The sequence below is a fragment of the Parasteatoda tepidariorum genome, chromosome 9 (assembly GCF_982258835.1).
Source record: "Parasteatoda tepidariorum strain Cologne lab strain chromosome 9, Ptep-v5.0, whole genome shotgun sequence".
NCBI classification, from domain to species: Eukaryota; Metazoa; Arthropoda; class Arachnida; order Araneae; family Theridiidae; genus Parasteatoda; species Parasteatoda tepidariorum.
The window spans coordinates 81952701-81965027 of record NC_141763.1 but is presented as its reverse complement, the minus strand read 5'-3'; the positions used below and the strand labels follow the sequence as shown (position 1 = coordinate 81965027).

At 28.5% G+C, this 12327-nt stretch overlaps 1 protein-coding gene across 2 annotated transcripts in view; it reads left to right on the top strand.

Moving 5' to 3' along the window:
* The window catches only part of LOC107442549 (acetoacetyl-CoA synthetase), a 36268-nt gene extending 24347 nt beyond the window's left edge, over positions 1–11921 (top strand). The window contains exons 10-17 of one of the 2 annotated variants that reach the window (XM_043041411.3): positions 259–448; positions 1501–1623; positions 1696–1809; positions 2709–2834; positions 4194–4263; positions 8416–8474; positions 10185–10387; positions 11684–11921. In XM_043041411.3, the coding sequence (XP_042897345.2) occupies positions 259–448; positions 1501–1623; positions 1696–1809; positions 2709–2834; positions 4194–4263; positions 8416–8474; positions 10185–10387; positions 11684–11815 (1017 nt within the window). In that variant the 3' untranslated portion in view covers positions 11816–11921. The remainder of the gene's footprint in view (positions 1–258; positions 449–1500; positions 1624–1695; positions 1810–2708; positions 2835–4193; positions 4264–8415; positions 8475–10184; positions 10388–11683) is intronic. The other variant, XM_087152249.1, reaches the window with a different exon arrangement.
* The last annotated feature ends 406 nt before the right edge of the window (positions 11922–12327 follow it).

Here is a 12327-nt window from a genome sequence, read left to right as displayed (position 1 = left end):
AGATACATGACTCGCAAGATTTTAGAATTTTAAAAATACAGAAGAACCTTATAAATATTAAATTTACGTGCACATTTAAATACAAAGCACAACAATAAAACTTCCTAGAATATCAAGCCCTTTCAAACACACTCGTTAACTTAACATAAGCGGAGGAATACATCGGCAGTTCTCACTATTACTTTTCAACTTAAAAACTTTGTTATTGTTTACGCTGAGTTCCAAGTCCATAATAATTAACATTTTTTTAAAATTCAGGCAGGATGGGCATCATGGCTGATAGGACCTTTGTCGTTTCTCAGAGGGGCCACTTCTGTGCTTTATGATGGCGTGCCATACTTTCTATCGCCTACTTATTTGTGGGACATTATTGATGAATATAAAATATCAAGTTTCTTCGCAACTCCAAGCATTTTGGATGAATTAGAAAAGAAGGGATATTTTCCGAGTAAAGTATTAGCATTTCAGTATCTAAAACTGATGAGTGTAAAATGTATTGCGTCAAAAACTGGGTATTATACCGTATGTCACAAAAATGTCCGAAGAATTGAAAATTTCAGCAAATAGAAAAATACGGTTCTTTTAATTTTGTATACTTATATACGTTTTCATTCTTATTAAATTTTAAATTAGTTACAAAATTCATTGACAGATGGCGCGTTAGTTCTGTATTTTATGTCACTCTTTTCTTCAATTTTTATGCTAGTCGTTAAACCATTCAAACTGAAATATTTGCTAGAATGTCTGCACAATTTGCTTTCAGACCTTTGACTGTTCCGCATTGTTATGTAATGGTTAAGCGTCAGCAAATAGAAAAGCACTGTTTTTTTTAATTTTGTATATTTATGTGCGCTTTTATTCTCATTAAATTTTAAATTAGTTACAAAATTCGTTGACAGATGGCGCATTAGTTCGGTATTTTATGTCACTTTTGTAATCAATTTTATGCTGGTCGTTAAACCATTCGTACGGAAATATTTGCCCGAATGTCTGCACACTTTTTTTTCAGACCTTTGAATGTTCAACATTGTTGTGCAATGGTTAAACGTCAGCAAATAGAAAAGCATGTTTTTTTTTAAATTTTGTACATTTATACACGTTTTTATTCTCATTAAATTTTAAATTAGTTACACAATTCGTTGACAGATGGCGCATTAGTTCAGTATTTTATGTCACTTTTGTATTCAATTTTTATGCTGGTCGTTAAACCATTCGAACTGAAATATTTGCACGAATGTCTGCTCAATTTGAATACATTATTTTGTAGCTCTCTGTTTAAAAAAATTGTAAGCTAATTTTGAAATTAAATGAAGGCAAATTAACGGCTTTATAAGCAGAAAGCTGACTTCACATGTTTTCCTTTAACTGATTTTTGGAACATTCAGTCTAAAACTGGAGTTTTTTTCTAACTAATGAGTATTGCAAACATATATTTACTTGAGGAGTATTTTGAGCATGAGTGTTTTTAATTAACTTATTATTTATATATTATGATCATAGATGAAAATCATAAGCTGAACAGTCTACTTCTTATATTTTCTGGTGCAAGTGTTGTAAAGCCTCAAAATTATGAATTCGTATATAAAAGAATTAAGAAAAACATTTTATTCACGTCCATTTATGGTAAGTAGTATAATCAAATATCGTTCAATTCTAAATTGATTCAGTAATAAAAATTATATCTTCCCTATTCAGGTGCCACTGAAATCATGGGTAGATGCATGGCATTTCATCATACTTTACCTATATATAAAGGAGAACAAACATGCCCATGTTTAGGTGCTGATATAGAGGTAGTAGATGATGAAGGTAAAGTTCTGACATTATTCTCTAGTTACACATAAATAAATCCTGGTTTTCAAATATTTAAGAGCATTTTGTTTCAATAAATTACACTCATGTTCATAAATTAAGGAAAACTCACAATCACACAGAAATTGAATGCCATTTTTATGAACGCTATCATACGTACACCATCTTTTTTAATCTTAATCTTTTGTTCAATGAATGGACTTAAGAAATATGTCACGTTTGTTTTATTTTTGAGCATTTATTTACATTAGCATTTATTTGCATTAACCTTAATTTATACAAAGGAAAGCAAAAGTTATTCATGTGAAGAAAAAACGCTTTAATTCCCATTAAAAACGCTCTAATTCCTATTCTTTGGAGATCAAATCAGCTTCCTTAAGGAAGACCTGCCCCAGTTTGTGCAATTTAGAAAATCATTTAGAGAAAATACAGCTTGTAGTTTAAATAAAAAATAATAATGCTAACTCGTGAAAATTTTTCAACTAATGTCCATTTTGAAACTTTATTGTGTAAGCAAAAATATTTTTACAAAATGTATTTTAAACCCCCTTTGTTTGCTTTACAGAAGCAAACAAGAATTAATCTCGGGTTTATAAACTCTTAGTTGTGAAAATTTATTAAAAAAAAGTAAAATTTCACAAGTCAGTCTTTATTTTTTTGAATCTATGTCTAATTTTTTTTTCATTTCATTAAATTATGTTTCACTTTGAGTTGCTTAGTTTACATCACTAAAACAGGATTTACTTTATGTGCAAAACAATGTTATGTTTATGGTATTTTTGTATCATATGATAAATATTGTTCTTAAATTACGAAAATAAGACTTCTGAAAGAAGATGAACTTTCAGCTAATTTTTTTTTTCTCTTGATAAAGGTTTGTTGTTCTTATTAAACAGGCTGTCCCATAACTGGTGAAGTTGGAGATCTAGTCATATCAAAACCATATCCGTCAATGCCCTTAGGAATATATGGAGATGAAAACGGTTCCAAATATAGAGAGCTATACTTTTCTAAATACAAAGGTGAGTTATTTGTTTTTAATTATTTTTTAAATCGAAGCACTAACTAGTTTCATAAAAATATACTAGAAATGTTAAAGTCAAAATTTTTTTAAAGGTTGAAAAACAGCAAATTCATCACATTGACAATGTGATGAATTTAAATGGAAAATATAAAGTTTGCAAAAACATACAACTGTATTCTTTTAGGGTTTCGGAGCTAGATGCAAAATTTTAGAAATTATTACTCTAATACATTTACAAAAGTATGGTTAAAACTACTGTACTTGATTATGCAATAAAATTTAGCAAATGTGGTAAAATTTTGTAGTTTTATCACGATACCTTCAGGATATAAGAACCATTTCTTCGGTAAAATTTACTTTTTAGTTTTGTATTCACTAAACGTGCGGTAATAAGAAGCCTAATTTTGAAAACTGGAATTTTCGGTGTACCGTTACTATATGAAAGGAATTTTTTCCTTCGTGCTATTAACTGAAATCATAACAATTGAAAAAGTATCTTGATTGTTTCTGATGAATTTTAAGATTCATATTTTACGCATCCAACTTGAGGTTATAAGCATTTTTTCATATTTATCTCATTTAAAGCTTGCTTTGATTAAAGAAATAATTTGAGTTGATGAAACAATAATGGAAGATTCTTAAATTAAATAAAAGGTAACGCATATTTTATGGACTTAAGTAATAATCATAAAACATTTATCGTTATTAAAAAATAATTCAATATGAGAAAGTAAATTTAAATAGAAGGGTGTAAGATTTTAACAAATTATAAATCACTTTTATTTCGGTAACTGTTATGATTTCGGTAAAGTTTTTGATCCTTACCTGAACCTTAATATGGTATATATTTTTGATAAGGATTCTAAATATATATATTAAGGGCGGTGTTCAGGGAACACGCCGTTTAATAATAAAACAAAATTCACTTGTTTCCAAATATATTATTTTTCGTACGTATATTCCATGACATATATTTCATACTAAGGACCGAGAAAGTCTGGTTGGTAGGGCACTGGGCCCCGGTTCAAGAGTTCGTGGGTTCGATCCTTGCCGGCCGAAGACTCCCAGTGTAGTAAATGGTGATTGATGTACGTTATATCTGTCCAGTCATAATGTCCTACATGTTCCCATAACAAATCACACCTCGGGGGTACTGATCCAGAAGGTTCCCTTGTCTTCTGGATCGGTTTAAAGTTACAAGGCAACGGAGTTGAACATTAGTAGTTGTAAAAACAAAATTGGGTAGACTGTTCAACGACGGTTATAAAATAAAATACAAAATGTTATGATCAACGTTTATTCAGTTTTCTTAGAGTGCATAATTCTCTAATTGAATTTTTTTTTTTGTTCTTTGCAGATAAATTTTCGATGTCGGACCTAGCAATAGTTAATCCGAAAACTAAAGGAATCTTAATTTGTTGCAGAAAGTAAGAAAATTAATTAAATAATTACGTTCAGTTAGTTTTGTTGTTAATTTTAAATCGAGAAAACATGGGAAACTTGTTGCAGAAAGAATAATTAAGAAACAATAATGCTTTGGTTTTTAATTCTATTCAGCTTATTGCATAAAGCGTACACTACGTGACCTATTTCAATTGCTTTTATTCTTTACTGATAAATACTTTTTTTCTATATTAATAAACCATGACCTCCACCTTGGTGTTCAAATTAGGATTACACTTTGTTTTGCTGCACAAAAAACTGTAAGATTTAGAAACTTCGAAGGTGTATAAGAATATGTACAGGGAGTACAATGAGATAAAAAAATTATATTCTTTTATTAGTTTGAGAATTCTGCATTGTTTAATTTGATGGGAAAAAAAACATGTAAACTGATCTACAGCCCACTGAAATCCCTCTACAGGGCAGAAATTTCTTTTGAGCAGAAGCTGGAATAGTAATTTTCAAATATAAACCTAGCGAGAGTTTTTTTTTTCGAACTCAAATTTGCTCAAAAATTATTGCTGGTCAAAGACTGTTTTCCATTGTTGTCGATGCTTTTTTATTGGCTGGAAAATCACATGACAGGATCAAGTATCCCACATTGATTTCCATATTGTTTTAGCTGTCATCAGCATGAATTTAATAAAAGTCATAACAGTAATTTTTTTTCTGTAAATATTTTGGAATCCCTAATTCAGAGGTATTTAACAGTACTGCTATTTTTGATTTTGATTACTATTTATTTATTGATTTTTTTAATTATTCTAACGTAATTTTACACTATATTTTACGAATCTGCATATTTTTAAATTCAGAGTTTAACTACATTAAAAGTTACTTAACCCCCCTTCCTTCTCGCTCCCGTGAAAATGACGGGGTGAGCTTTCGCCCTCTATTTCTCGCTCCCGTGATATTGACGGCTGGAGTGATCAGTAGTAACGTGCCAATAAGAATAAAACTAAATAATTTCTTTTTCCCGGAAAAAATTTTATTTCTTATTTTGCACACCAGACCACAGTACCAGGATATTTTTAAGGAAGTTGTAGATAGTTTATTTTAAACTAGATGTCAGCACTAATCAAATACGTAATACAAATATAAAAGCCAAAAAAATAGGCACTTTTATGACTGTTTTCTTGAAAATTAACCGTTCGTTAAAGAGGTGTTAAAGTACAGTTGATTATTTTTCAAATCTCAGTAATCGTTAATTTTGTTGCGATTAATGCGTTAATAAAATGTTATTACATGAAATTATAATATATATTTCATTCTAAACTAAATCGTATTTTTTTTTTTGAAAAAATATTAACTTTTAAGAGAAAAAAAAATTATGAGTCTTGAGAAAAGAATGGAGAGAGATGGAAGTCCTCGAGTTTAGTTATAAAGTATTTGTATTTGTATACATGTAAAAAAAAAATATCTATTCGACCTGATTATAGACACACATAAAATCGAAGTTAACGTTTTTTGTCTAAAACAACACCAATTTCTTTTCGTTAGAATGAAAACACATTTGTTATTTTCAGATTTATTCGATAAATTTGATATCAATCTTGCTTCAGAGCATCGTGTACTTATACAAAATTTTATTACATTGGAAATAAGTTTCTGGTAATATTAAAAAAAATTCAATAAACTACACTTTTCCTTTAACTCTTGAAAATATTTATATTTCTGGTCTGAAAGAAAAATTTGAAAAAATTTCTTTCTCATCTAAATACTCTAAGCTAAAAAGTAATTATTCGTGGTGTTCTATAATAGCGGTTTTTAAATAAATTTTTTCGTAAACCTAATTGAAAATGTCTCTAATAGTCGTTTCTATATCTTTCTGTTTCTTTTGGCAATCAAACAATTCAGCCTACCGCACTAATAATTCAATCGAGTTTGATTGTATATATTTTTTTTTCCTCACTTACATTAATTTGCGACCCCAAATATCTAAGCTTTTTTAACACAGGTTCTGAAAGGTTATGTTAAGGATAGGCTATTATGAAACACGGTGTATACAAAATTATTTATCATGATTGGCGGGAAATACTTCGGGTACTTTTTTGTAAGAACGCTTTAATTAGGAAGTTTGTTTATTTCCTTCTAATTTTGACCACCATAAAAATTCTTAAACAACCACAAAAATTCTCATTCTTTAAATTAGAAACAAATGTTTATAAAGGAATGATTTTTTCTAATGCTTGAAAAATTGTTTTTGTGTAATTCACTAGCTGATTAATTAACTGTCATTTACTAACTGTAATTTATTAATTGTACATAACCGCATTCATTTTTATTTGATTTAGAATATTTTTCTCCGATCTTCGAGGATTTTACTTACCGATGGAAATAACATTATCTTGTACAAATATCTCAAAAATTATCGTTTTACATCAATGCGGTTGATTTGATCAGCTTGCAAATGATCCTTTTAAATTTCTTCTAAACGTGTTTCATTAATTATTTATAAAAACAAATTACAGTTTTAAGAAAAGAAACATTGAAATTGTGTTATTAAAAACACATTTATTTTCGCCAGCTGTGTGAAAAGAAAAGACAAACCATACCAAATTCGTTTCACAACTTACTAATACATTAGAACGAAACATTTGAATTCTTCTCATAAAGATGAACAAAAAATAAGTTTGACAAGTTTAGGTTTTCATACTATTAACTGAACTCATAACCATTGAAAAAGTTTCCTGATTGTTGTTGATGAATTTTAAGATTCATATTTTATGCATCCAACTTGATGTCATAAACATTTTTTCATATCTACCTCATTTAAAGCTTGATTTGATTAAATAAATATTTTGTGTTGATGAAACAATAATGGCAGATTCTTAAATTAAATAAAAGGTAGCGTATATTTTATGGACTTAAATGATAATCATAAGACATTTATCGTTATTAAAAAATATTTCAATATGAGAAAGTAACTTCAAATAGAATGATGTAAGATAAAGACAAATTATAAAAAAAAAATATTTTTATTTAGACAACTGTTCTGATTTCGATAAAGTTTTTGATACTTGCTTGAAACTTAATCTGAATATTTCTTTGACAATATTTTTGAAAAGGATTCTAAAAATATATATTAAGGGCGGTGATCACGGAACATGCCGTCTAATAATATAACAAAATTCAATAGTTACATAATATATTATTTTTTTACGTGTCTTCCACGTCGTATGTTTCACATTCTAGGAATTATAAATAAATTAATCAATATTATCTTAACCATTTTATCCAAAATACATAGTAAACGTTTGATAAAAAAATTTATCATTAGAAAGATAAATTTTGAAATTTAATATTGCTTTGCGAAATAAGTATATATTTATTTTTTCCTACTAAAAGAAAACAATTTTTTTTTCAATTTTAAATATAAAACACTTCTTTGAAAAAAAAACGTGCTTAAAAGCAGCAGAAATTTCAAAAAAGGAAAAATGTAGCAATAAAGGAAACGAAGGAAATAGAAATAAAAATATGACCACCGAAGCCGACGTCTTCAAGGGGTACCGGCCCCGGTAGCCATAAAACAAAATCTTTTCTATTGAGGGAGAGGCAAATGCCTAAAGTAACTCCCTTAGTACACCGAAGGTTTTGTATAGAAGTCGAGGAAAAAACATGAAATGCATAGAACCAATTTAGAAAAGAAACTCAAACAAAATCATCAGAAAATAAAAACTCATTTTAACCAGGTCAAACAGCGATTTTATAAGCAAACCGAATGAAAAGGAAACACTTAAAACTGAAGAAAACAACGCCCTCTATTTCAATGCGCAGATTGAAAAAAAGAAGTCAAGGAAAAGATGCGTAACATATTAATAGAATGCTTAACTGGGGCTGCTCAGTTAAGACTTGAATTGCGCCATATTTTTGTTTTTATTTTTATTTCCTTCGTTTCCTTTATTGCTTCATTTATTTTTTCCTACAAACTATAGTTTGTATATTTGTTTGCAAAGACTATTATTGGCCTAAAATTTTAACGAATATTTCTATTACCATACTCTTATACGCTTTTCACTTATTTTTTCAGTAATTAATTATAAAAAGTAACAGAATGTAAAACCATGCTTTAGTTCCTTATAAAATATTAGAATAAATTGTTTTTCTTTAGCTTATTTAATCTTATAATATTTCAGTGATGAAGCCATCAATCAGTTTGGATTTAGATTTGGAAGTTCCGAAATTTATAATGTAGGTATGTATTTAGTATCAGTCATTGCTTTTATGTGGAAAATACTTTCTTCGGAAAAAGAGGGGGGTAAAAGAGGCTGTTATTATACTTTCATAGAGGCTATGATTGTGCATTTAAATTTAAATTGTCTGGCCTAATATTTTGATATATTTGTCTTTTGAGCAACATTGATTACTATTTCTTTTTTCCAGACAAATTTTATAGGAGAAGATGTAAATGAACAAAATGGGTCAGTGAATCATAATCTAATTTAATCATAACACAAAGTTTTTTTTTTGTTTTTTTATTTATTATTTTTTTTAAAAAATAATAATGGAACAGATGAGCTAAAAGTGAGCACACATCTTTCTCCAAAGAAAAGACACATAAATTGATTCGTCTGTTCTAAAGACCAGATAATTCATCACTCCAAGATCATATATATAGTTTAAAAACACCACATTGCTTCAAGTGTAAGGTATTTAAACTATAGCTTTTATTATTTTCCTTGGCGACAGAGCTTCGAAAAACAGTGTTAAGAGCCGGATAGAGGGGAAGGTAGTCCGGATCTTCACCACACAGGAATAGGCAGGCTTCTTGCGAAATTGAATTGATAAAGCTCAGCATACAGGCAATATTGCAGGGTCGTCATTCGAAAAACAGTGAGTACCCGATAATTGGGATAGTTGTATCCCAAAGATTTCCCTTATTTCGAACGCATGCAAATCTCTTATGACCAAATTGATATTTGATGAAACAAAAAATGGATGAAAAAAAGTACATTATTTCTTAAAATTCTTTTTATAATATAAAAAATTTTATGAACATTTTGTCGCTTAGATATTTTGCTCTTTATTACTTGAAAAATTTGTTCTAAATATAAAAAGCTATGACTAAGTTTTGAAACTTAAATATGAGTTATTTCAACCAGAGGAATTAATTGATTTGTGCAGAGAATGGCTCAATTACCTAATCTTTTGGAATCTGATTAATTGTTCTACAGCCACCTTCTGATGTGTGAGAGGTAAAAAGCGCGCCTTCTACTTCTGTCAGCAGTAAAAAACAAACATGTGAAAGCCGCACTAAGCTGTCATTGTGGCGGTCTGGGGTTTGGCCACACCAATCTGATGCGTTGATTTGAAAAGTAAGAACAGTAAGTGCGCAGCTCTAACCACGCTGTCACCATCTTACCACTTTGCTCAAGATTCTAAAACCACAGAGAAAAATTCTGGATAAAATTCTGGTAAAAAGTATTGACACTCAGAGTGCAGCATCCGTAAACCATTTTACTGCAAAATCCAGTTTTCCCATAAAAATTATTACTATAACTTTTTCAGTAATACTCATTTAATTACAGTGTCTTATTGATTTTACAGTAAATATTGCGATTTTTACAGTTACTCTTGTATGTACAGTGTTTCAGTGCTTTCAATTAAATATTGCTCTAAAAATTGTGGTAAATTAGATTTTTTGTTCCGTAAAATTTCGGGTAAAACTAAATTACATGACAAAACGTACTGATACCCTGAAAGCAGATACTTTTTTCCTTAATTTGATCCAGAATTTTTTACAGTGTACTAACCATTTTTTCTTTCCTTTTTTCAGACATTTACTTGAGAAATGTTTTTATTTAAGTCGTGTAGTGAATAATGCAATACTCTTATCTTCAAAAATCTATTTTAGACAAATAAAAAAAAAAATCAGGAACTCTTTAACCTTGTTTTTCGCCCTTAGTGAATCGTCTCCTTGAAGTACACGATAGCCTTTGTGTTTCTCAGTATAGTAAAAATGGTACTGAGAGAGCTGTTTTGTTTTTGAAACTGAAAGCTGGCTTCAAATTCAATGATGAATTACTGAAGAAAGTTCGGGAAAAAATAGATGAAGAGTTGACAGATGAACACATTCCTGGGCTTATCATGGAGGTTCAAGACATACCAGTAAGATAAACTGAAGAAAATCATAAATATTTTATTGTTTATTGTTTTAGTTTCAGAGAGTTAATAATTGTATTAACGTGTTCGTAAAGTATTTCATCATTTAAAATTTCAGATAGTTAACTTGCGCAATCTTATATGTATTTATGATTGTTAAGAGTTCTTTCAATTAAAATTTTAAATCTTTAACTATAATGTTAGCAAATATATTTCTGTTAGGTTCTTTTTCGTTCATTTAAAGCTTCAGAAAGTTAACTAAGATATTCATCACTATGTTCATGATTCGGTCGGTTACGGTTCAGATTTTAGAAACTCACTAACCACAGTATTAACAAATAGAGTATTTTTCGTAAAATTTCATACAGTTGAACACAACTAAGCATATTGCAAATACATTTACGCTTGTTATAAAATGTTTCATCCAAAGCTTTAATTATAGAATTAAAAAAATGCATTTACTTTAGTTATAAAATTTTTTGCTCAAAAAGTTATTCACTGCATTCACAAATGCCTTAACACTTATCACGAATTTTTAATTAACGTTTATCAATTAACTTTGATATTCGTAAGTATAATTAAACTTGATACGAATTTTATAATTTAATCTTTAATATTGAACTAAAAATTGATTTCATTCTTAGAAACTGAAATCTAGCCTATTAGAATATTTTTAGTTTAGCTCTAACACCAGAGAGGTCTAAAAGTTTTGTTTCATCGATTGTTAAATTAAAAAAAAACCTGTTAAATTGTGAATTGATGGAATAAGTAGCTATTCTTTAAATTGTGTTGCTTGCAACCTATAAAAATTTGATAGTATTTTATTATTGAAATTGTGTGAATAGAAAATATTGCATGGAAATCTGTTATGTATGAAATGAGTATTTATTCTTTCTAATTATTTATTAATGTTATAGATACGGGTGTATGTTCATTATTTACAGATTTTGGTGTGCTAAATCATTAAATTAACTAACTCTGTTAACTTTAGACTTTTACAAGCTTAGATAAAACGAAACATTTATATTGCCTTCTAATTGAAAAAACAACGAAAGTGCTTCTCCAAAGGTTCCGAGAAAAGTGGCTTGACAACTTGTTTTCTTTCTATTGCTAATGCTATGAATACTAAAATAGAATTCACGAAACTGATAAAACAAAATTTATTTTTGAAAAAAAAAAAGTTTTTTCAGCATATGTAGTTTATCATAAAGATATACAAATATATACGAATCTCAATTTTGTAAAATATTAATTTGTTGTTTTCTTTTTCTTCTGACAAATTTATTTATTTATTTATTTCAGTATAACATGAATGGAAAGAAAATGGAAATTTTGATAAAAAAGCTGCTTAATAAAATGCCTTATAATACAAATGTCCTCAGGAACAAAGAATCTTTACAATGGTATATGAATGTACCACCCTTTGAAGAATAAATTACCACTTTGTTAATTCATTATAGCTTATAAATACAATTGTTTTCATTAAGAAAAAGAATTTATTTATTATGTTTATGAATAATAAAATTTTTTTTTACAAAAATAGTCCTTAAAAATATTTTTTAGTTAGAAGTTTCATTAAATGTTTTATATGAGGATAGCTAACAATGCGAAACATAAAAAATCTGTTTGAATGAAATGTACTAATTATTTCATCTTCGAATATTAAAAAAGCCTTTCAGTCCATCATAAAACTTGTTGCAATCTAAGATTTTGTTTTTAGTTTTTAAATTTAGAAAAGTGCAAAAAATATTCTTGTTAAAGATGCCGATAAAAGGAGACAGAGAGAGAGAGAGCTCCCTTTTTCTTAATTGCCACTAGATGGCGCGGTCAGTAGACAGGTGACCTTTCCGAATACGAAGTGTTGACTCTTTCCTTACCCCTTTTAGCAAAATATAAATAAAATAAATTTTATCTATAAATTGTAAAATTTGTTTGGAAAATTTTTC